Raw genomic sequence first — 21,348 nt, forward strand, 5'->3', positions numbered from 1 at the left:
TGGTTATAAAGGGTCTTTGCCAGAATGGTTGGTGTGGAAAACATGTGGTGTCTGACTAGGATCTGGGAGACCCGCATTCAGATCCCCATTCTTCCATGGAAGCTTGCTGGGTGACCTTGGGTCAGTCATGCATTCTCAGACTAACTCACTTCACAGGGCTCTTGTGGGGACAAAATGGAGGAAGGGGGCAATGATGTTACAAGCCACTTTGGGTCCCTGTTGGAGAGAAAAACAGGGTATTAAAAAACAGATAAATGTTACGAGCATGAATAGTTTTGCCAAGCTTTTAGCTGAGCCGCTGAAAGTGTTTTTTAAAGGCGGCCAAGCCAACGAGTTGAATTTCAAGCCAGGCTTCTGGTGAAGGTTTTGTGTAGGCAAGTGCTTTGAAAAACAAACAGTAACACAGATCGCTATTTGTTTGAATGGTTTTCCCCCACCCTGGTTTCCATTTCTAGCTGAGCCGGCCTCTTGTTCTAACATGTCCTCGTACTGGGGCCATTTGACTTAAATCCGATCGAAGTTATGCCTCTTACAACCTGTTACAGACACATGCATAATGAGATTTATTTCTCTCTTGCCTAATCTTGTCTGTACCTCAGCAAATTGTAAAATACACCACTTGGAGGGATGGCGGATTGTAATTGCACACTATTAGTTATGCCCATGGGGCAAGTGGAGATAAAGAATTTTTTTTAAAAAAAATTACCACCCCTCCTTCCGCTGGTTATAAAAATTACAGAAGGTGTGATGTCATTTTAGGTGCTAAACTGAAGGGTTACTTTACACAGAGAGTGAGAAGTTAAATACCTTGACTGTAAATGGGCTGTTCTGCTGCCTTGGGGCAAGCCTTCCTTGTTTGTAGGAAAACGGCTGATTGGCCAACTGTACTTGCTTCTCCTTTTGCCTGTCAACCTTCCCTCATCTATCATCACTGTGCTAACATAGCTACTTGTCTTGACATTGTGGAGTGAGGCAAGAGAGTCCTCTGGGACTGGCCTTTTGGGGAGGACTTGGCAGCAAAACTCTATGGCAGCAGAGCATTTTCAAAACCTAATTCTTCTGACTTTGAGAGACTGATTTAAGGTAAGTTGATAGGGTTGTGTTCATGTATTGCCACATATGAATTGACTCTTTCTTGGCTCTCTCTCAAAAAAGTACCAAGTGTGGTGTAATATCAGGGTTCTGGATTTGGGTCAGGGAGATCTGAGTTCAAATCCTCGCTGTGCCATGAAGCTTGATGACTGAGCTTGGGCTAGTCATGCACTTTCAACCTTACCTACCTCACGAAGCTGTGGGGATAAAATGGTGGAAGGGAAATGGGGCCTTTCACTCTGAACTCCTTAGACCAGGGGCAGTGTTCCCTCTAAGCTGAGTTAGCATGACCTAGCTCACAGATTTTTAACCTCCAGCTCACACCTTTTTGTCTTAGCTCAGAAAAAATGGCCTCAGAACGCAATAATTTGTGCCATAGCTCACAACTTGAAAGTCAGTACCTCACAAAGTAGAATTTTTGTTCACAAGACTCTGCAGTTTAGAGGGAACACTGACCGGGGGTGTCAAACATGTGGTCCGGGGGCCGAATCTGGACCCGGGGGCCGAATCTGGACCCGGGGGCCGAATCAGACCCCCGAGCAAGTGGCTTTTGTCTCTTCTTTCTCCCTCTCTCTTGCTTCCTCCTGCATCTCGACTTGCTTTGCAAGGCTTGCTTAGTCGCACAGGAGCTACAGAGCAAAACCTCGATTTTCGCCATTGGTTGAGATTCCTCCTCCTCATCCCCTGAAGTGGGAGGGAAAGAACTAGAGCTTCCTTTGCGCAGTTCCCTGGATCCCATGGGAGAAATACAAAGAAAGCACCTTTGAAATGAATGAGCGCTAATGTTTTAAGTTTTTTTAAAAAATCTTTAGTTGTGTTTGTCTGTGTCCTTTAAAAACTTTATATCACTGCTACCTAATCTTAAATAGGTACACACATGGCCCGGCACTACAATCCTGGCCCAACAAGGTCTCATTTATGTCAGATCCGGCCCTCATAACAAATGAGTTTGACACCCCTGCCTTAGACAAATGGTGGCATAAAATTTTCTAAACAAGTGGGGTTAATGTTGACCTTAAAAAGGGAAAGGTAGTCCCCTGTGCAAGCACCAGTCATTTCCAACTCTGGGGTGACGTTGCTTTCACAATGTTTTTACAGCAGACTTTTTACAGGGTGGTTTGTCATTGTCTTTCCCAGTCATCTACACTTTCCCCCCAGCAAGCTGGGTACTCTATTTTACTGACCTCGGAAGGATGGAAGGCTGAGTCAACCTTGAGCTTGCTACCTGAAACCAGGGATCGAACTCAGGTCGTGAGCAGAGAGTTCAGACTGCAGTACTGCAGCTTTACCACTCTGCGCCACGGGGCTCTTAATGTTGACCTTAGGCACACAGATTTTGGCTGGTAAACAGAATCTTATATGTGTAAACCCAATTGTTCAAATAGATAAAAACTTATATAGGTGGTTTGATTGAGTCTTGGCACATGGATGTGATTTAATATTGATAAGAAATCTCTTAGCCAAGTTAAGCCAGCACAGCAAAACCAGGGGCGTTTTCGCACTGACCTTCAAGTAACGCGACCACCCTCTTCACAACGGAGGATCTGCCCGGATTTCGCACAAGAAGCGCCGGCGCACCCAAAAGAGCCGGCTACTTCCGTCGCGAAACCCGCTCAAACGTTTTCCTGCTTCTTGGCGGTTTCCGTTTGAGCGGGTTTTGCGACGGAAGTAGCCGGCTCTTTTGGGTGCGCCGGCGCTTCTTGTGCGAAATCCGGGCAGATCCTCCGTTGTGAAGAGGGTGGTCGCGCTACTTGAAGGTCAGTGCGAAAACGCCCCAAGAGTCCTGTGGCACCTTAACGACTAAAGACTGGGTCCTAACCAGCTTTTCCATCTGCAAAAGAGGAAAGCAATGCTAGGGGTCACAGGAGCCACAAACAAAAAAGCCACGTAAGATGGCAGACTATGATGAGAAGGAGAGCTGGGTGAGATTAAGTAGACCGGATGGAATCCAACTCTGAGGTTTTATCATGTGTCTGGGCCCCCAAAAGGACCATACCACAATGTTCATTAATCTACAAGGGGGTACTGGATTTAGAAATACTAAAACTTCACTCTAGTAAGGAAGACAAAAGTCAAATTTTGTGCATTGCTGTTTCTGGCACTTTGTGTTAAAGCACTGTACCTTTTTAGGGAAAATCTAGAGGTTCATTTCATAGAATAATAGGGTTGGAAGGGGTCTACAGGGTCATTAGTCCAAACCCGTGCACAATGCAGGAAATTCACAAATACCTCCCCTCCCTCCTGTGACATCAGCTCCAGGCCCAGAATATTTGCTGCTTTTGTTTGCCGTTTTTGGTGGGTCTATTTGATCTATGAGATTATGAGATCCAGTTGTGTTTTGATATCCAGTTGTGTTTTGTCCCTATGGTTGTGAGTTGTATATATTCATGTTCTCATTAATGTATAATTGTCTAAGAAGAGTCCTGCTGGATTGTATTAAGGGTCCATTTAGCACAGCATCTTAAAATATAGTATGTTGTGAGTCATTATTATGCATACTGATGCCAACAACCTTCTCTATTAAAGATCCTTTTGATAGGAGTGGAACTGCATTATCTAGACAATTAGGCAGGACCACAGTTGAAGAGGGTGAATACCACAGGGATCTCCTGAAATATACAACAGAGTACACGCTTTCTTGTATTGCCTTTTGGCTTTTGTGTGTGTGTGTGTGGGGAAGGGTTATGGCTCAGGGCACCAAATTTTAAGAAGGATATAGACAAGCTGGAACGGATCCAGAGGAGGGCAGTGAAGATGGTGAGGGGTCTGGAGACCAAGTCCTATGAGGAAAGGTTGAAGGAGCTGGGGATGTTTAGCCTGGAGAGGAGGCAGCTGAGAGGTGAAATTATCACCATCTTCAAGTCCCATCTTCAAAATGCAGGAAATTCAGAACCGCCCCCCCCCAGTTTCAATTACCAATACTCCATGCCCAGAAGATAATTACCACCCCCCAGGATCCTTCAAGACTTGAAGGGCTGTCATATAGATGATGGTGTGGAATTGTTTTCTGTGGCCCCAGAAGGTAGGACCAGAATCAATGGGTTGAAATTAAATCAAAAGAGTTTCCGGCTCAACATTAGGAAGAACTTCCTGACCATTAGAGCGATTCCTCAGTGGAACAGGCTTCCTTGGGAGGTGGTGGGCTCTTCTTCCTTGGAGGTTTTTAAACAGAGGCTAGATGGCCATCTGACAGAGATGAAGATCCTGTGAATTTGGGGTAGGTATTTGTGGGTTTCCTGCATTGTGCAGGGGGTTGGACTAGATGACCCTGGAGGTCCCTTCCAACTCTATGATTCTAGGGACAGAGCATCTGTTTTGCATGTTAAAGGTCCTAAGTTCAGTCCCTGGTATCTCCTGCTAAAAGCGTTAGGTGATGTGAAATACTTCAACTTTGCACAGCTGTTGCTGGTCACAGTAAACAATATTGGCCCTGAAAGGCCAATGGTCTGATTCAGTAGAAGGCAGCTTTACATGTTCTGCAATAGAATTATAGAATCATAGAGTTGGAAGGGACCTTCAAGGTCATCTAGTCCAACCCCCTGCAAAATGCAGGAAATTCAGAAAATCCCCCCCCCCCCAGTTTCAGTGACCAATACTCCATGCCCAGAAGATAATTACCCCCCCCCTCAGGATCCTTGGCCAAACTGGCCTGGAGAATGTTGCTTCCTGACCCCAAAGTGGTGATCAGCATTTCCCTGGGCATGTAAGAAAGGGCCACTAGAACTAAGCACTGATGCCACCCTTCCTGCTTTCCCTCTCATGATCTGCCTAAGTTCACAGAATCAGCATTGCTGTCAGAGGGCCATCTAGACTCTGCTTAAAAACCTCCAAAGAAGGAGAGCCCACCACCTCCCGAGGAAGCCTGTTTAATTGAAGAACTGCTCTAACTGTCAGGAAGTTCTTCCTAACATTTAGCTAAAACTCTCTTGATTGATTTAATTTTAACCCATTGGTTCTAGTCCAACCTTCTGGGGCAATGGAAAACAACTCTGCACCATCCTCTATATACAGGCTTTCAAGTACTTGAAGATGGTGATCATATCAACTCTCCATTGTCTCCTCTCCAGACTAAACATACCCAGCTCCTTCAGCCATTCCTCATAGGACTTGGTCTCCAGACCCCTAACCATCTTCAAGCCACCTTCAAGAGGGGTTTAGATAAAAATATGGAGCACAGGTCCATCAGTGGCTATTAGCCACAGTGTATGTGTGTATATAACATTTTTTGCCACTGTGTGACACAGAGGGTTGGACTTGATGGGCCGTTGGCCTGATCCAACATGGCTTCTCTTATGTTCTTATGTTCATCTTCATTTCCTTTCTCTGGACACATTCCAGTTTGTCTATATTGTTATTAAATTGTGATGCTCCAAACTGAATGTAGTATTCTGAGTGAGGCATAACCAGAGCAGAGTAAAGTGATACCATCACTTTGCATGATCTAGGCAGCTCAAAATCACATTTGCCTTTTAAGCTATTGCATCACACTTCTGACTCATGTTCAGTGTATGGTCTAAGTCCCCTAGAATAGATCCTTTTCAGACAAGCTTCTGCTGACAAAATTCTCCCCCATCCTATAATTATGCATTTGATATCTCCTACCTAAAAGCAGAACTTCACATTTATCCCCATAAAAATTCATTATTTTTTAGTCCAGTTTTCCAACCTGTCAAGATCATCCTGTATCCTGACTCTGTCTTCTACTATATTTACTATCCATTCCAATTTAGCATCATATGCAGATTTAATAAGCATTCTCTCTATTCCTTCATCCAAATAATTTATAAAGATGTTAAACAAAACGGGTCCCAGGACAGACCCTTGAGGCACTCCACTTGTCACTCCTTTTCCTAGAGGACTAGGAACCATTAACTATCACTCTTTGAGTGTGATCTGTCAACCAGCTACAGATCTACCTAACAGTAATAGGATCCAAACCACATTTTACCAAGTTGTGATAAAGATAATGGTGATTGATATCAAGCCCTGCTAGTTTTCTCAAAACTTTCTGCAGCCTGTGAGGAAAGAGGATGTTGTTTAAAGAAAGAAAGTTCACCGGAGTCTTTTCCTATTGGAATATTTACAGCAGGTTAAAAACTAAATGCTGCCAAAGTGGGAATTCTTATTCCAGAGTTATTAAAAGACCAGTTATTGCCAAATAACTGGCCTTTTATGGCTGTGGTTCTTAAAATATCATGTTTCTCCTGTGCTGAGTTGACTTCAGAAAGCCAAAGGTTGGCTCAGCTAATTGCAAAGAAATGTTGGTTCAAAAGAGAGGGCTACAATGCGCTGTCTTTGCTGGCCGTATGGTCAAAAAGAATATAGATTTTGTCTAGAAGAAACCAAATATAATGCACTGTAGCACAATCTTGCAAGCAAAAGTCCATGTATCTTACCAGGTCTCACCATCTACTACAAGCCTCAAAGAAAGCTGCTTGTCAACACAGATAAGTACTAGCCATTTCAATCTTAAATCAACCCACTTTTTTAAAGTTTCTAAAGCCTGGTGACCAGAAGGTGAGACAAACCAGCAGGAAATCTGTTAGCAGCATATCTGCCATATTTCTCAAGCATCTTGAGGGAACTGGCCAAATGGAGACCGGTCATTCCCTTTGACTGAGTCCAGTGGCACCTTTGAGACCAAGAAAACTTTATTCAAGGTATGATTCTGAAGAAGTGTGTATGCACATGAAAGCTTATACCTTGGATATAAGGTATATACCTTGGATATAAGGATATAAGGTATATAAGGCTTTCTTGGTCTCAAAGGTGCCACTGGATTCAAACTTTGTTCTGCTGCTTCAGAGCAACATGACTACCCTGTTGCAGGCCCTTCAGAATAACCTTCAGGGCTGCTAGCTTTGGGTTGGGAATAGGGTTGCTAGGTCCAACTCAGGAAATATCTGGGGACTTTGAGGGTGCAGCCAGGAGACTTTGGGGGTGGAGCCAGGACCAAGGTTGTGACAAGCACGACTGAACTCTGAAGGGAGATCTGGCCATTACATTTAAAGGGACTGTGAGAGCCAGTTTGGTGTACTGGTTAAGTGCGCAGACTCTTATCTGGGAGAACTGAGTTTGATTCCCCACTTCTCCACTTGCACCTGCTGGAATGGCCTTGGGTCAGCCATAGCTCTCCTAGGAGTTGTCCTTGAAAGGGCAGCTGCTGTGAGAGCTCTCTCAGCCCCACCTACCTCACAGGGTATCTGTTGTGGGGTGGGGGAGGTAAAAGAGATTGTGACTGCTGTGAGACTCTGAGATTCAGAGTATAGGGCAGGATATAAATCCAATATCATCTTCTTTAAATGCCTTCCCTTCATCAGAAATAATGGAGGATGGGGACATCTTCTTTTGGGGCTCATAGAATTGGATGCCCTGGTCCAATCATTTTGAAACTCAGTGAGTTTTTTGAGGAGAGACACCAGATGCTATGCTGAAAATTTGGCGCCTCTACCTCAAAAACAGCTTGCCAGAGCCCCAGATACCCATAGGTCAATTCTCCATTAACCCTATGGGGACCGGTCTCCATAAGGTATAATGGAGTGCCTAGAAGACATTCAACTTCCCCCCTTCTGATAACCCTAAAGTAGGGGAGGGCCTCCAAACCAGGGGATCCCTTGCCCCCAGCTGGAGTTCGGTAACCCTAATTGGGACATACTTGGAGATTTGAGGGATTGAGCCCACGGAGGGCAGTGTTTGAGGAGGTGAGGGACTTCAGCAGGATATAATGTCGTAGAGTCAATCCTCCAAAGCAGCCATTTTCTCCAGGGGAACTGATCTTAGGTCTGCTAGAGATCAGTGGTGCTGCCTGGATGCTGGCAGCTCCAAGAATAACTGATTAGGCCACTGTGTGATACAAGATGGTGGACTAGATAGGCCACAAGTCAGATACAGCAGGCCACCTATAAAATAGTTAAAAATTGTTGATTCTGTGGGGGATAAAAGCCTACAAATTTTTAAATGAGTAAATTGTGCTGCTCTTCATCTGCAGCTGATACCCAACCAAACATGAAGGCTGATTTCCCCTCCCATGTTCTCCCTCCCTTCCACGGGCCCTTTGGAGTCTGGAGAGTATTCCTGAGGTCCTGCTGGTAGGGGGGATGGAGTGAGAAGGAAGAGGAGGTCCTTCTTCCTCCTTCTGTCAGTGCCACTCCACTCTTGAAGTAGCAGTTGAAAAGTTCTGCAGAAACTGTGACGGCTGCAGAAACTTGACCATCTGGTTGGGTGAGTTTGGTTGACTGCGCTGTGATTGAAACATAAGAGCAAAAGTGCAGAAGGCTGACTGTGGAGTAGAAAGATACAGGAATTTAAAAGAAAAATAAGATATAAGCTGATCTATATCCTGGTATGAACTCTTGCATGGCAGCAGCCCAACTATAATCCATTGGTCGCTGCATGCAGTTTTGGAGTTTCCCTAGTAGAACTTTTGTTGTGGGGAAAAAATCTTTTAAAAAGAATGCTTTTGACATATTTTTCAGGAAAACTAGGTGGGTTTCTGGGAGACACCCATGCTGCCTGCTATTCATATCCCCAAGAGAGCCCTTTCCCCCCTTTCTCTTTTCTATCCCCCCCTTTTGTAGTTGCTGTCCAGCAGATGGTTTCCTTCAGTTTCATGCCTGTTCAGAACTGACATGCTTTTGTCACATTTGCAGTGTGAGCCATCGTCAAATGTATGTCTGCTATAACTATCTACTGGGGTGGGTGTGATGTGAATGCATGAAGCTGCCTTATGTTGAATCAGCCCTTTGGTCCATCTAAGTCAGCATTGTCTACTCAGACTGGTAGTGGATATCTAGGATCTCAGGCTGAGGTGTTAGCATTTGATGTCTGATCCCCCCCACCCATTTTTCTTTGTACTGTTCAAGGTCTTTGTTGTTTTTTGGAACTCTTTATTTTAAATTTTCAAAGCACTACGATACAAAACAATATTTCAAAGTCCATAACAATAACAAAGTACAAGACTTATTTCTTAAAATATAAGCAGCAGCAACCAGATTTATTTAGATTCTTCATTCTTAAATCCAGCATGCAGTATTATTAAAATAATGCAAAAAAAATCATATCACTTTGGAATAGCTAGTGCAGAAGAAGAAAGTATTGGATTTATATCCCGCCCTCCACTCCAAATCTCAGAGTCTCAGAGCAGCTCACAATCTCCTTTATCTTTCTCCCCCACAACAGACACCCTGTGAGGTAGCTGGGGCTGAGAGGACTCTCACAGCAGCTGCCCTTTCAAGGACAACCTCTGCCATATGGAAGATCAGTCTGCTTTTCCCACTCTCAGACACTATCCCTCTCTTAAGATGTTTCTTAGGCTTCAATCTGGCCTACAGGGAAATGAGGGGGAGGAATGGGCTGCACCCACATCAACCTTCCACTGATGAACTCCAGCTTTGACTATCCCTTTACTATTTATTTTTTTATAAAGACACCCTGCGAGGTGGGTGGGACTGAGAGGGCTCTAACAGCAGGTTCCTTTTCAAGGACAACTCCAACAAGAGCTATGGCTGACCCAAGGCCATTCCAGCAGGTGCAAGTGGAGGAGTGGGGAATCAAACCCAGTTCTCCCAGACAAGAGCACACACACTTAACCACTATGCCATACTGGCTCTCTGGCAGGTGATTCAGATTCCATTGCATAATCTAAGAAGGGTGACCATTGCTCCAAAAATCTAGTTGGAACATGATATGATGTGACATATGAATATTTTCAGAAATTTTATCCATAAAGATATGCTCCCAGATTTTCTAGTACCATTGGTCTCTAGTTGGAACATCATTACTCTTCCAGTACAATGCAATTACTGACTAAGCTGCTGTTTACTTAAGTTTGTACATGTTTTTGTTTGCTGGCGCATCAGTATCTTCACAGATACATTTATTTTTGGCACCTGGGACAAAAGCTTTGTATATCCCTGACCTAGAATATACATCTGCTTCATTGTCCTATCCACAAATATGTGAGTGTTGATTCTGGGGGTTTGGTAGGCTTCTTGGAAATATGAGCTGATAGTGCTGAATCCTGGGTAGGAGAAAGCAAGGAATATCCATGTTAAACCAATAAAATGTTACTATTTGGAAATATACATTTTTTCCCTTTTCTTCTTTTTATTTTTAGAGTCTGGCTGCGTAAAAGATGATCCTCTTTCCCGCTTAAGGTGACCAGTTCTTCACGGTGAATTGTAAAAGAATGTGGAGGAGCCCAACTCTCTGCTGTCTCTTGGTAGCAGCACAACTGTATTTCCTGAACTCAGTCTACAGTCAAGAGACAGGTTGGTGTCCTTGGATTCAGCTTACCATCTGTATTTGCAGTTGTGATTTCTTGGCATGTGTTCTGGCTTAGTTCAGACACAACTGTGGCTGGATGCATGAATGGCAGGGTAATATGTTTGTCTCACTTCTGCAACAAATCTTTTTGCCATTATAACTGAACTGGCGATCTGTGGTTGGTGTTTGCCCTAGAAACCTATGCTATATCTGCACACGGTCAGACAGTGCACTGTTGCACTGTAGGAATTCTTCACAACTGAACTAGGCAATCCCGTTGCAAATGATTGTGATGATCCCTGGCTCTGAAGAGGTCGGGTTGTCCTCAGCAAGGGCCAGGACTTCTTCAATCCTGACCCTGACCTGGTGGAATGCTCTGCCTGTAGATACCAAGGCCCTGCGAGATCTTCTACAGTTTCATAAGGCATCTAAGGCAGAGATGTTCTGCCAGGCTTTTACCCAAGGACAGTGATGGTTGCTATGCTGGCACCTCTCTCCTCAGTACCCTCCAAGAGTCCCTCCACCCCAATGTAGCATCCAGTATCTGATATTTGAATTCTGAAATCTGAAATTTAGACCTGCAGTGATTGAATAAGACACCATTGAGACTAAAATTGCTTCTGAAAATCTGATTTATTGATTGTTTTATCTATTGTGGTACATCGCCCAGAGCCCGGCTATGGCTGGGATGGGGAGATCAATTAAATAATAATAATAATTAACAGCACCTGTGCGTGGAATGCACTTGCCACCAAAGAGAAAAAAAAACACATATGTTTCACCATGTGCAAAGAAGGTGGGAGATGTTAAATGCACGTGGATTTGCATCTAATGTACCGTATAATGTCTGCTTTGTTGTTTGACACGCAACGTGTTGAACATGAACACCCGAAGGCAAGGTGTTCTTTGGCTTTTGCTTTGAATGAAATGTATTTTCCCTGAAGCATTTAGGGAGATGATGTAGATAACTGATAAAATGAATAAAACATGCATTATTAATCTCATGCTGCTCATCTTTAATTTGCTAATCTAGTAAATGCAGCTCAGTGTCTGTGTGCATTTGAAACTTCACATTGGAACCAAGAAGAAGTACCTAAATTGTTACTGGCTTAGCACCTGAAACTTCTAACAGCAAAAGAATTCTTGTTAAAAAATTATTTATTTATTAAAATATTTATAGCTCTGTGGTACAATAAAACCCTGAAGAATCCCTTCACTGCAAACCATAGAAAACCAAATTGATTTGCAGTGCCTCCTAAAACCTTCTAGAGATGGTACCTCTCCGCCCCCCCCCCCCTCCATCAGGGAGCCTGTTCCATGGGATGGGAGCTTCCCAGAATTACCACAGGTTTTGGAGGACTAGTAGAAAGAGAGAAGCAATGGGGTTTGGGTACAGGGGATCCACCTGTGAATGGCATCCTGAAGACCATATTTGGTACACCAAAGAGGCCATTCTCCTTAAAATAATTCAAAGAGATGGAAAGGAGGGGAAACAAATTTCTCTCACTTGCATGCTGTTAGTTTCTGGGAAGTAATTCGGTCGGAGCTGGCTGAGTAAATTCATTTCACAGTAAATTATCTGTATCACTTGTATAGAAGACTAGATTGGGACAAGCAAGCCTAATTGATCTGTTAATACCATCTTTGCCACCCTACCGAATTGTGAGTTATGACATAATTGTTTTAATTTTAAACTGTTTTAACTGTTTCAGTTGTTTTAAATTAATTTGATTGTTTTAACGAGTTGGAAGCCACCCTAAGCCCACTATGGGAAACAGCAGCCTATAAATCTATGAAATAAAATAAAAATAAATACAAGAAGAATACAGCAGCAATGAATATCCTGTGAATTTAGGGGAAGGTATTTGTGAGTTTCCTGCATTGTGCAGGGGGTTGGACTAGATGACCCTGGAGGTCCCTTCCAACTCTATGATTCTATGAATAAAACATGTGACAAAGCTGTATAATTGGCAAAAATCATAAAAGTTGCGGATTTCAGAGACTCTAGATACAGATTTCTGCTGCCACATCTGAAATGTTGTGAGCAGCCTTGGGCTAGCATCTGGGCAACCCAGGTTTGAATCCTCAGTCTTCTGTTGGAGGTCACTGAGACATTGTAGACCAGCCACTCTCTCAGCCTAACCTTATATTAATTTTGTATGTTTTCAATTGTGATTTCTAAGCTGCTTTGAGCCATGAGAAAAGGCAAGGTATAAATATTTAAATCACTTTCCTTTTAGCCTGGTGGTTGTTAAGATAAAATGGAGGAAGGGAGAATGAAGCTAAATGGTGCTTTGGGTAGGAGGTAGGATTGCCAGCTGGCCACTTCATTCCACCAGCAGCAAAAAGGAAGTGTGAAGTGATGTCACAACACTCTAGGAGCTCCTCAGTTTCTGTGGTAAAACCATAGAGATTTAGGGAATTCCTAGAGCATTGTGGTGTTACTTCTGGGTATAACTTGTGATGATGTCACGAGCTGCTGCCCAGCCCCCGTTTTGGCTCCAGTTGGAGTGAAGAACAGCAGTAGAAACGGGGGGCAGGAGATTGTGAACAATTTGATAAGCCTGTTGGGGAGAAAAACAGTACATAAACATCCAATAAAAACATCCAATGAAAGCATGCCACCAATCTTTGAGATGAGAGAAAGATCATACATGTCAGGAAAAGAGTGGCCAGATGGGGGAGAGAACAAGAAAGGACATGTTAGCTAAGGAGGGAGGTGAGAGCAGGTTTGAGAATGGGCAGAGGAGTGGAATGACATGACTGGGAGTAAGTTTACTAGGGGAACACAGTGCGGGCAGTGGATGAAGGAGAACAAGGTGAGTAGAGAGAGCAGTCTGCTCCCCCAGATACTGCCCAAGGAGCTTGCTTCTTTGTAGAGCTGGCTCTGTTTTGAAGGGTCCTTTGAATGCATTTTTGGTACATTTAATTGAGTACTGCAACCGCCAGCGTGACTGGGCCTCTAGTGGTTTTGAGGGCATCTGAATTCCAGGCGGGAAAGCCTGTATTAGGGGGATCAGCTTTCCTAGTTGAAAGCTGAGTAGGCCGCACCTTACACATCAAAGTCCTGGTGGAGAGGCCGTATAATTGCTACTGACTCATTGTGGTGCCACGGATTATCCTTAAAATCCAGTGATGTGGTCAGCTGTAAATTAGAGGGGACATCTTACTTTTCCTTTAACTGCTTCCTTTGGGAACACAACAGTCTCTTTAACGGGGATGATGAAAGCAGCAGCCTGTGAGGTTTTCAAAGTATGTGATAAAAAGTTGCATCATGAAAGATTCTTCAGCCCTGGAATTTATTTCTTGTTTATGCTTTATTTTTTGCTTTCTTTGGCAAAGGTCCTTGAGGTGGCTTAAAACACACTTTAAAAGCCATTCAGCTTTTGACTGAATAACATTACCAGCAGCAAACAACAGCAGAGTAAACCAGCAGTTAAAACAAATAACTGTGAACTCAAAATAACATAACATGGTAAGAATAAAAAGACATACCAGCACTGAAAACTATAATTAAAAAAAATCTATTAGCAGTAAAACAATGCTAGTATACCCAGCCGCAAAACAGACAAGGGAATTTAAAAAATAAAGGTGAGAAAGGGATAAAAGAGGGCTTGTTAATGCAGATAATGGGTTAGCACCGCACAAAATGATCCACAGAGTTATTAGATATATTGTTCAGGGCTGTGATCTGTACTTCAGTTTGCTGTGTTGGACCCTATTATGTAATTTTGCTTCAGTTAATGTGTCATGCTAACAGTCTGTTGGTTCTATAGCCCACACCCTATTTCACTGTTGAATGTCCCATCCGGCTGATTTTATTGACTGCCTTGAGTCCCAATGAGAAAAGTGGACTATAAATAATGTGTAAATAAAATAAAAAGATAGGTCAAATGCAGCACCATTATTAATTACTTAATTAATAATAAGTATCGTATAGCATTGTGTGTAGTATAGCCAGGAGATCCTAACATTGTCTAGCAGCCTGAAGTTCTAGCTATTTTAGCATCATACACTAGTAGGTGGTGACATAAACTTATTTTTTGGGCTAAGAGAGCTCTGAAAGAGGTGTGATTGATCCAGGTTCACCCAACTGTCTTCATGTGGAGCAGTGATGAATTGAACCTGGTTCTCCAGATTAGAGTCTTTTGTTTTAAACTACTACACCATGCTGGCACTCAGTACCATTAATGATAGGTCTTGAAAGATAGATATGCTTAGCTAGTGCAGGAAGCTTAATAGATTCAGGCAGCCTTAATACTAGCCAAATACTTATGGAGAGCTGGTTCTAGAAGTAAGGTGGTACCACAGAAAAGTCCAGCCTGGGACCACCCACTTTATTGCAGGTCATGATGCAACAAGAGTGGTAAACATGACCTTAGCAACAAGGCTGGTTTATGTGGGAGAAGGTGGTTCCTTGAGTGCCCAAGTCCCAGGCTGCTGATATAGTTGTTTTGTAAATTATGCCAGACAGCAATCTCACGACTGTGGTTTGAGCCAGTTGAAGGTCCTGAACAGTCTTCAAGGGTAGGCCCCATGTAGGCCCTGCTAGTCCACTGTTATGTTTCTACAGTGGCCAGCCAGATGAGAAGGGGGGGGGGACCCAGTGCTTTATCACTATTACCTAGTATTTACAGGCATTCTTCCTCTGAACAGGAAGGTTCAATTTAGCTAGTAGGCTGAGAGGTCTGTCAGCATAAATCCAGCGTAAAGTGGAATGCAGCTGGGAATTAATTTAAAATAAAATGTTGCAAATAGTTATTTTAGGTGTTTTCGTAGTTGATTAAACCATTTAAAATGGAAATAAACTTTTGAAAGGCTGATTTATTTTATTAGTACTGAAAGGGAGCAGTGTATCAGCTTCAAAACTGTCATAGAATTATAGAGTTGGAATGGGACCTCCAGGGTCATCTAGTCCAACTCTCTGGACAATGCAGGAAACTCACAAATACCTCCACCACCACCCATACCCATGCCCAGAAGATGGCAAAAAGTCTTCCAGGTTCCCTGGCCTAACTGGCCTGGAGAAAAATTGTTCCCTGATCCTAAAGTGGTGATCAGTATTTCCTTGGGCATGTAAGAAAGGGCCATGAGAACTAAGCACTAATGTAACCCTCCCTCCCCACCCTCTCTCTTGGTCTTCCTGATTTCACAGAATCAGATTTATTGTGATACACATGAACATATAAAGCTGCTTTATACTCATAATTAAAAAACCCTGCCTTATATTGAATCATACACTTGCTCCATAAAGTCAGTATTGTCCACTCAGACTAGCAGCGGCTCTCCAGGGTCTTTCACATTTTATCTATCTATCTGTCTGTCTCTGTCTGTCTGTCTGTCTCTCTCTTTCTGTCTCCCCCCACCCCCGGGTTGAGGTATGGCTATCACATGGAGAAGCAAAAAGATATCAGTGCAGCTGTCTTTGAGATGATAAGAGATTCCCTCTTTTAAAAACAAAACAGCTCCTCTGGCTTTGCCTCAAAGATGGTTTGGCCTTTACAAGGGCCTGTAGTTTCAGACTTTTTCCACCCTCTGGGAAATAAATTTGTTAATTTACTTCTTTATAGCTGACCTTTCAGAGCCAGTTTGGTGTAGTGGTTAAGTGTGCGGACTCTTATCTGGGAGGACCGGGTTCGATTCCCCACTCCTCCACTTGCACCTGCTAGCATGGCCTTGGGTCAGCCATAGCTCTGGCAGAGGTTGTCCTTGAAAGGGCAGCTGCTGTGAGAGCCCTCTCCAGCCCCACCCACCTCACAGGGTGTCTGTTGTGGGGGAGGAAGGTAAAGGAGATTGTGAGCCGCTCTGAGACTCTTCACAGTGGAGGGCGGGATACAAATTCAATTTCTTCTTCTTCTTCTTCTTCTTCTTCTTCTTCTTCTTCTTCTTCTTCTTCTTCTTCTTCTTCTTCTTCTTCTTCTTCTTCTTCTTCTTCTTCTTCTTCTTCTTCACCAGTGTGTTGTTTTGCATCATTCTCCTCTCCTCTGTTTTATCCTGACACCACCAGTCCTGCGTGGTAGGTTAGGCTGAGAGCGTGTGACTATCCCAAGATCACCCGGTGAACTTCTGCGGCAGACGGAGACACTTCTGTCTGTCTGTGGCCCCTTATGAGGCATCGGGAAGGCCTTTTGTAATGGCTGCTTTCAGTAATGCACCATTGGTTTAAAATGTGGAATAAGAGTTTATGCTGCTGTAGCACTAACCTGAAACCATAGTGTTTGGGGCAAGTGCTAGAGCATCACCCTTGTGCTGTTCTGGCTTTGAGAGCCACACAATATGTGTGAAAGAGCCACAGTTGGGCCATCTCTGTTTTAGGCTGGGCATAAAAATGAAACTGACACTCATTAATCAGATAATAGCTCCCACGAACAGGCAGTAAAAGGGTTTCCTAGGGTGCGGTCACACGTACCATTAGTGACGACACAGCTCTGTCTGGCTGACGGATTAAATGTGTTCGTTCAGACATGCACATCTGGCAATCGAGCGTCATCCAGGGTCATTCCGACTTGCTGCGGATCAGTGCCACGTTAATTTGACAGCACATAAAGTCCGGCCCTTTTTCAAAACAGCGGCACAAGATCGGCTTTTTGTTGTTTGGACAGCTCACATGCAATACTGCCTCTCACCTTTTAAAAAAAAAAAAAAAAAGCCCCAGCAGACATGCGCATTGCCAGATCATCCGGGAATCTGAGGTGACGCTTCTGCTTCTCCAATCAACACAGGATCGAAGGGGGGGGGGAAACGTTATCCCACTATTCAGAACAGGAAAAAATTCTTTTTTTTCAATGTGGAGGATTTCAAGATATCATTGTCACTGCCAATTTCTAGGAAAATAATTCCTGGCAGTTCCGTGGTTTGGATCGGCAACGTTAATTCTGGAAACTTTCGCCCTTCCCCCCTGCCTCTGAAGAAAGTTTTGATTTCCCAGCTCCAAACAGTTGGGCGCATGTTCAATGGACCCCCTCCCCTCCCAGAAATCACCATCTGATTACGCATGCTCCAAGAAATGAGCGTGATAGTATTGGATGTCTGATCGCGCACAACAGAATGAATCGCATTCTTGGATGCTCATCTGAACTGCCTTGCATCGAATCAATATTCAGCAGTTCAGATTTGAGCGCTACACACCCACTTTTAATGGTAGGTGTGACCACACCCCTATAGTTAAATTTTTTATAGTGGTTTGTGGTTCAGTGGTTTTTTTCGCTTATTCTGTCATATAGCAAGATGAGAGGTTTTTTAAGCATTGCAAATCAATGCTGGTTAGTGCTAGAGTAGTCCTGATTATCTCTGTATCCTAAAGTCTGTCAAAGTATGGCAGGTCTTTTAATAGAAGATTCAGAGTCTGTCATGTTCATATTTGTAAGGTTGAGCTGATGTTGTCGCCAATCTTTAAATCTTCATATTGGATGGGTAAGTCTTGTTTTTGAACCAATCAGTTAATGAGGAAGTCATGCACGTGTTTCCCACTGCACCACAGCTACCGTAGAGAGCAGTTGCCAGAGTTGCAAAGAAGGCCTGATACCACTGTGTACTGGTGAATTCCCTTGGCTTTGCAGGTGACACTATTGCTATGAGACAAGCCATGATTGAATTAAATCGGTGACTTTGGGACTGAATTATTTGGCCAGTGCTGCCCTAAGAATAGGGTGTTTGGTGGGATTGTGCTGTCAAATCAAGACTTATAGCAGCCCATAGGGTTTTCAAGGCAATGTGATGTCCTGAATTGGTTTGCCATTGCCTGCTCTGTGTAGTGACCCCTGGACTTCTGTGGTGGTCTCCCAACCAAGTACTAGCCAGGGCCGACCGTGCTTAGCTTTTGAGATCTCATGAGCTAGTCAGGGCAAGCAGAGTTACCTCCTGCTAAGTCAATTGAAGCCATTGAGCTTAAGATGACGTACTTCTCTGCTTAGAATTTCACTGATGTGCAGCATGCAAATAATCCCATCTCCTTTTGAGCCTTTCGCTGCACCTTCCATGAAAAGGAGCAGCACATTGTATATTGTATCGACGTTATTGTGCAGTCTTGATTTGGTTTAGCACTACTAGATCTCCCTCAGCAATTCTTTTTTTTTTTTTTTACTGTTTCTGATCTCATATACGCAGAGCAGGTCGTTTTCTTGTCTCTGACCTCACTCTGTGATGAGAAATGTGTGTGTATCATATATATATCATCAAATACAGCCAAATTTGGTGCTAGGCTGTTCTGTACGAAAAGTGTTTAGTTGGAGAACTTCAAAGGAGAGCACTCTGTTTTGAGAGTTAGGGTGTTGGAAGTGAATTATAAGTCAGCTGCTGCCAAGTGGGAATTTTCCACAAAAATCTTGTGTCTTTTGTTTAACAATTTGGTCACTGACTCTGACATCTGGAAGCTGCCCAAAACTGAGTGATTGTGAGGCACCCTCCAACTAGCTCTCCAAGCGTTCAGCAGTGGAGGTTTTCAAGGTGGTGCTGTAATTGTGTGACTCACACACTGTTTTCTGCCTTGAGGCTTTTGGGACACCTTCAGACCAGAGTTGGAACACTTGCACATCCCATCGATTTCATATGTATTGTTGGCTCTGTCTCCCCTTGAAATCTCTTAGACCTTATAAGGCACTTAACTTGGGTTGGATTGTGCCTTTTACATTTGAAAAAGAACCTGAATATGCATCAAGATGGGCCACTGTGTTAGTCCGTCCGTAGCAGCAGGAAAGAGTCCAGTAGCTCCTTAAAGACCAACAAATTTTGTGGCAGGGTAGGGGCTTCCTTGAGAGAGCCCCGTGGTGTAGAATGGTAAAGCTGCAGTACTGCAGTCCTAAGCTCTGCTCACGACCTGAGTTTGATCCCAGCGGAAGCTGGGTTCAGGTGGCCGGTTTGAGGTTGACTCAGCCTTCCATCCTTCCGAGGTCAGTCAAATGAGTACCCAGCTTGCTGGGGGGAAAGTGTAGATGACTGGGGAAGGCAATGGCAAACTACACTGTAAAAGAGTCTGCCGTGAAAACGTTGTGAAAGCAGCGTCACCCCAGAGTCGGAAACGACTGGTGCTTGCACAGGGGAGTACCTTTACCTTTAGGGGCTTCCTTGAGCCGCTGCTCACTTCTTTATATTTAGTGTAGGAAAAGTGAGCAGTTATTCATGAAAGCTCATACCCCACCACAAATTTTGTTAACCTGAATATGGTGAGACTTGACAAATTTTCAGTCTTATAGAACTGGAACGTTTGTTTCCTGTTTGCTGTCTCTTGTTCTCTTTTGCATTGAAATGCATAGATGTTTAACTTGTGCCTTTTCCCCTGCCATTATGCTGGTGCTCATGAAACAAATTCTGCTTGCTGGGGGGAAACCCCGCGCAAATCAGCCATTCCTGTCGTGTGAATCTTTCCGCAGAGCCTTGTAAATCTCCCTCCTCCATTGAAACTAGGACTAAGTATGACTAGCTGAAATGAATGTAAATGCTTCCTATTTACCCCACTTCATCCATCATCTCACTCCCCTTATCTTTGCTATCTCAAGCTTTTGCTTGCATGGTTTACCTTGTACCCTGTAAAATGCCACATTATTTACACAGCTTTATATAGATGATATAGATATAGAGAGAGATGGGGAGAGGAGGAGAGAGAGCCCCATGGTGCAGGGTGGTAAGCTGCAGTCCTGCAGTCCAAGTTCTGCTCATGACCTAAGGTGGATCCCAGAGGAAGCTGGATTCAGGTAGCTGGCTCGAGGTTGACTCAGCCTTCCATCCTTCCGAGGTTGGTAAAATGAGTACCCAGCTTGCTTGAGGGTAAAGTGTAGGTGACTGGGGAAGGCAATGGCAAACCACCCCGTAAAAAAAAGTCTGCTGTGAAAACACTGTGATGTGACATCACCCCAGAGTTGGAAACGACTGGTGCTTGCAACCTTTATCTTTTTATATTTGAAAAAATGCCTTCAGAACTGAGCATGTATCTTGCAAGGCATGGAATTCACATGTTGGGTAGCCTTAAGCAACTTACTTTGGGTCATAGAATTGGAATCCCTTATTGTAAAGGGCTTGGAGTTCTTTGTATCAAGTCTCTTTTGTTTCTCAATTACTGCTGTCAGTGTGATGCTCCAGCCTAATGTGGGCGGACTGCTTTTCAACTGCTGTAGTACTTTTATTGTGTCCAAATATATGCCTCTAAGGAGAGATACGTAAGTTCTCCTCAGGCAGGGCTGGTTCACCACCCAAGTGGCAACAGGAAGCTAAAGGTGTGTGTGGGGGGGGGACGTGGAAGGTGGCCCACTGCTGCCTGGTGGACAAACAGCAGCGGGGGGGGGGGGGGGTTGAAATTAGGCATTTGTCTAGGGTGCTGGGAGGGGGGAACCCAATTCGGTGTCCCCCCTTCCGGCGCCCTAATTTGCCTAGTGGGCAAGCTGGCCCTGGGTGGGAGTCCAGGGTTGATACAGAGAGACAGGCAGTAGCAAACTGCTTCTGTTTGTCTCTTGCCTTCAAACCCCCACAGAGTTGCCATAAGTCGGCTGCATTTGTATGGCACTTTACATCACCAGAAGTTCGCATCCCTGTGTGTTTGATAAAATGAGCTCTTGGCTCACAAAAAAACTCGTTGTGCTTGTCTTGCTGTGCCACTGGACTCCAGCTTTGTGGAAGTCTCTAGCAGCAAAATGGCTGTCCAACTGGAATCCTCTTCATGCTGGGAGAGCAGTGGGAAAAACTTTCCCTTATGTAGAAAAATATGAACTTTAAAAATCCTAACTGTGTGAATGTGAATATTCAAGGCAGAGTAATTCAGTGATTCTCTTTGCTGGAACTGATATCTGAAGGTTTTGAATCAGGTTTTCCCTTTTCTTTGTTCTTTCTCCTCCAAGAATATGTTCCCCCGACTCCACAGATTCGTAACTTGACTGCTGACTTTCCAGCCCGCACGCTGACCTTGGAGTGGGATGATGGCGGCTCCACTGTCTCATATGACACGGATGTTACCTGGGAAATTCAGATTTTGCGTAAAGACCCCATGGAGACTGTGGCACTGGT

The 21,348-nt window shown here is 44.0% G+C and overlaps 1 protein-coding gene and 1 long non-coding RNA gene across 2 annotated transcripts in view; both read left to right on the forward strand.

Moving 5' to 3' along the window:
- LOC132570007 (uncharacterized) overlaps positions 1–10,983 on the forward strand; it is a 54,513-nt gene extending 43,530 nt beyond the window's left edge. Inside the window, exon 2 of the long non-coding RNA XR_009555304.1 lies at positions 10,208–10,983. This is a non-coding gene — a long non-coding RNA (uncharacterized LOC132570007). The remainder of the gene's footprint in view (positions 1–10,207) is intronic.
- A 2,073-nt stretch (positions 10,984–13,056) lies between these two features.
- LIFR (LIF receptor subunit alpha) overlaps positions 13,057–21,348 on the forward strand; it is a 62,517-nt gene continuing 54,225 nt past the window's right edge. Inside the window, exons 1-2 of the mRNA XM_060236593.1 lie at positions 13,057–13,075; positions 21,183–21,346. Coding sequence (XP_060092576.1) covers positions 13,057–13,075; positions 21,183–21,346 — 183 coding nt within the window. The remainder of the gene's footprint in view (positions 13,076–21,182; positions 21,347–21,348) is intronic.

The sequence above is a fragment of the Heteronotia binoei genome, chromosome 4 (genome assembly GCF_032191835.1).
Source record: "Heteronotia binoei isolate CCM8104 ecotype False Entrance Well chromosome 4, APGP_CSIRO_Hbin_v1, whole genome shotgun sequence".
NCBI classification, from domain to species: domain Eukaryota; kingdom Metazoa; phylum Chordata; class Lepidosauria; order Squamata; family Gekkonidae; genus Heteronotia; species Heteronotia binoei.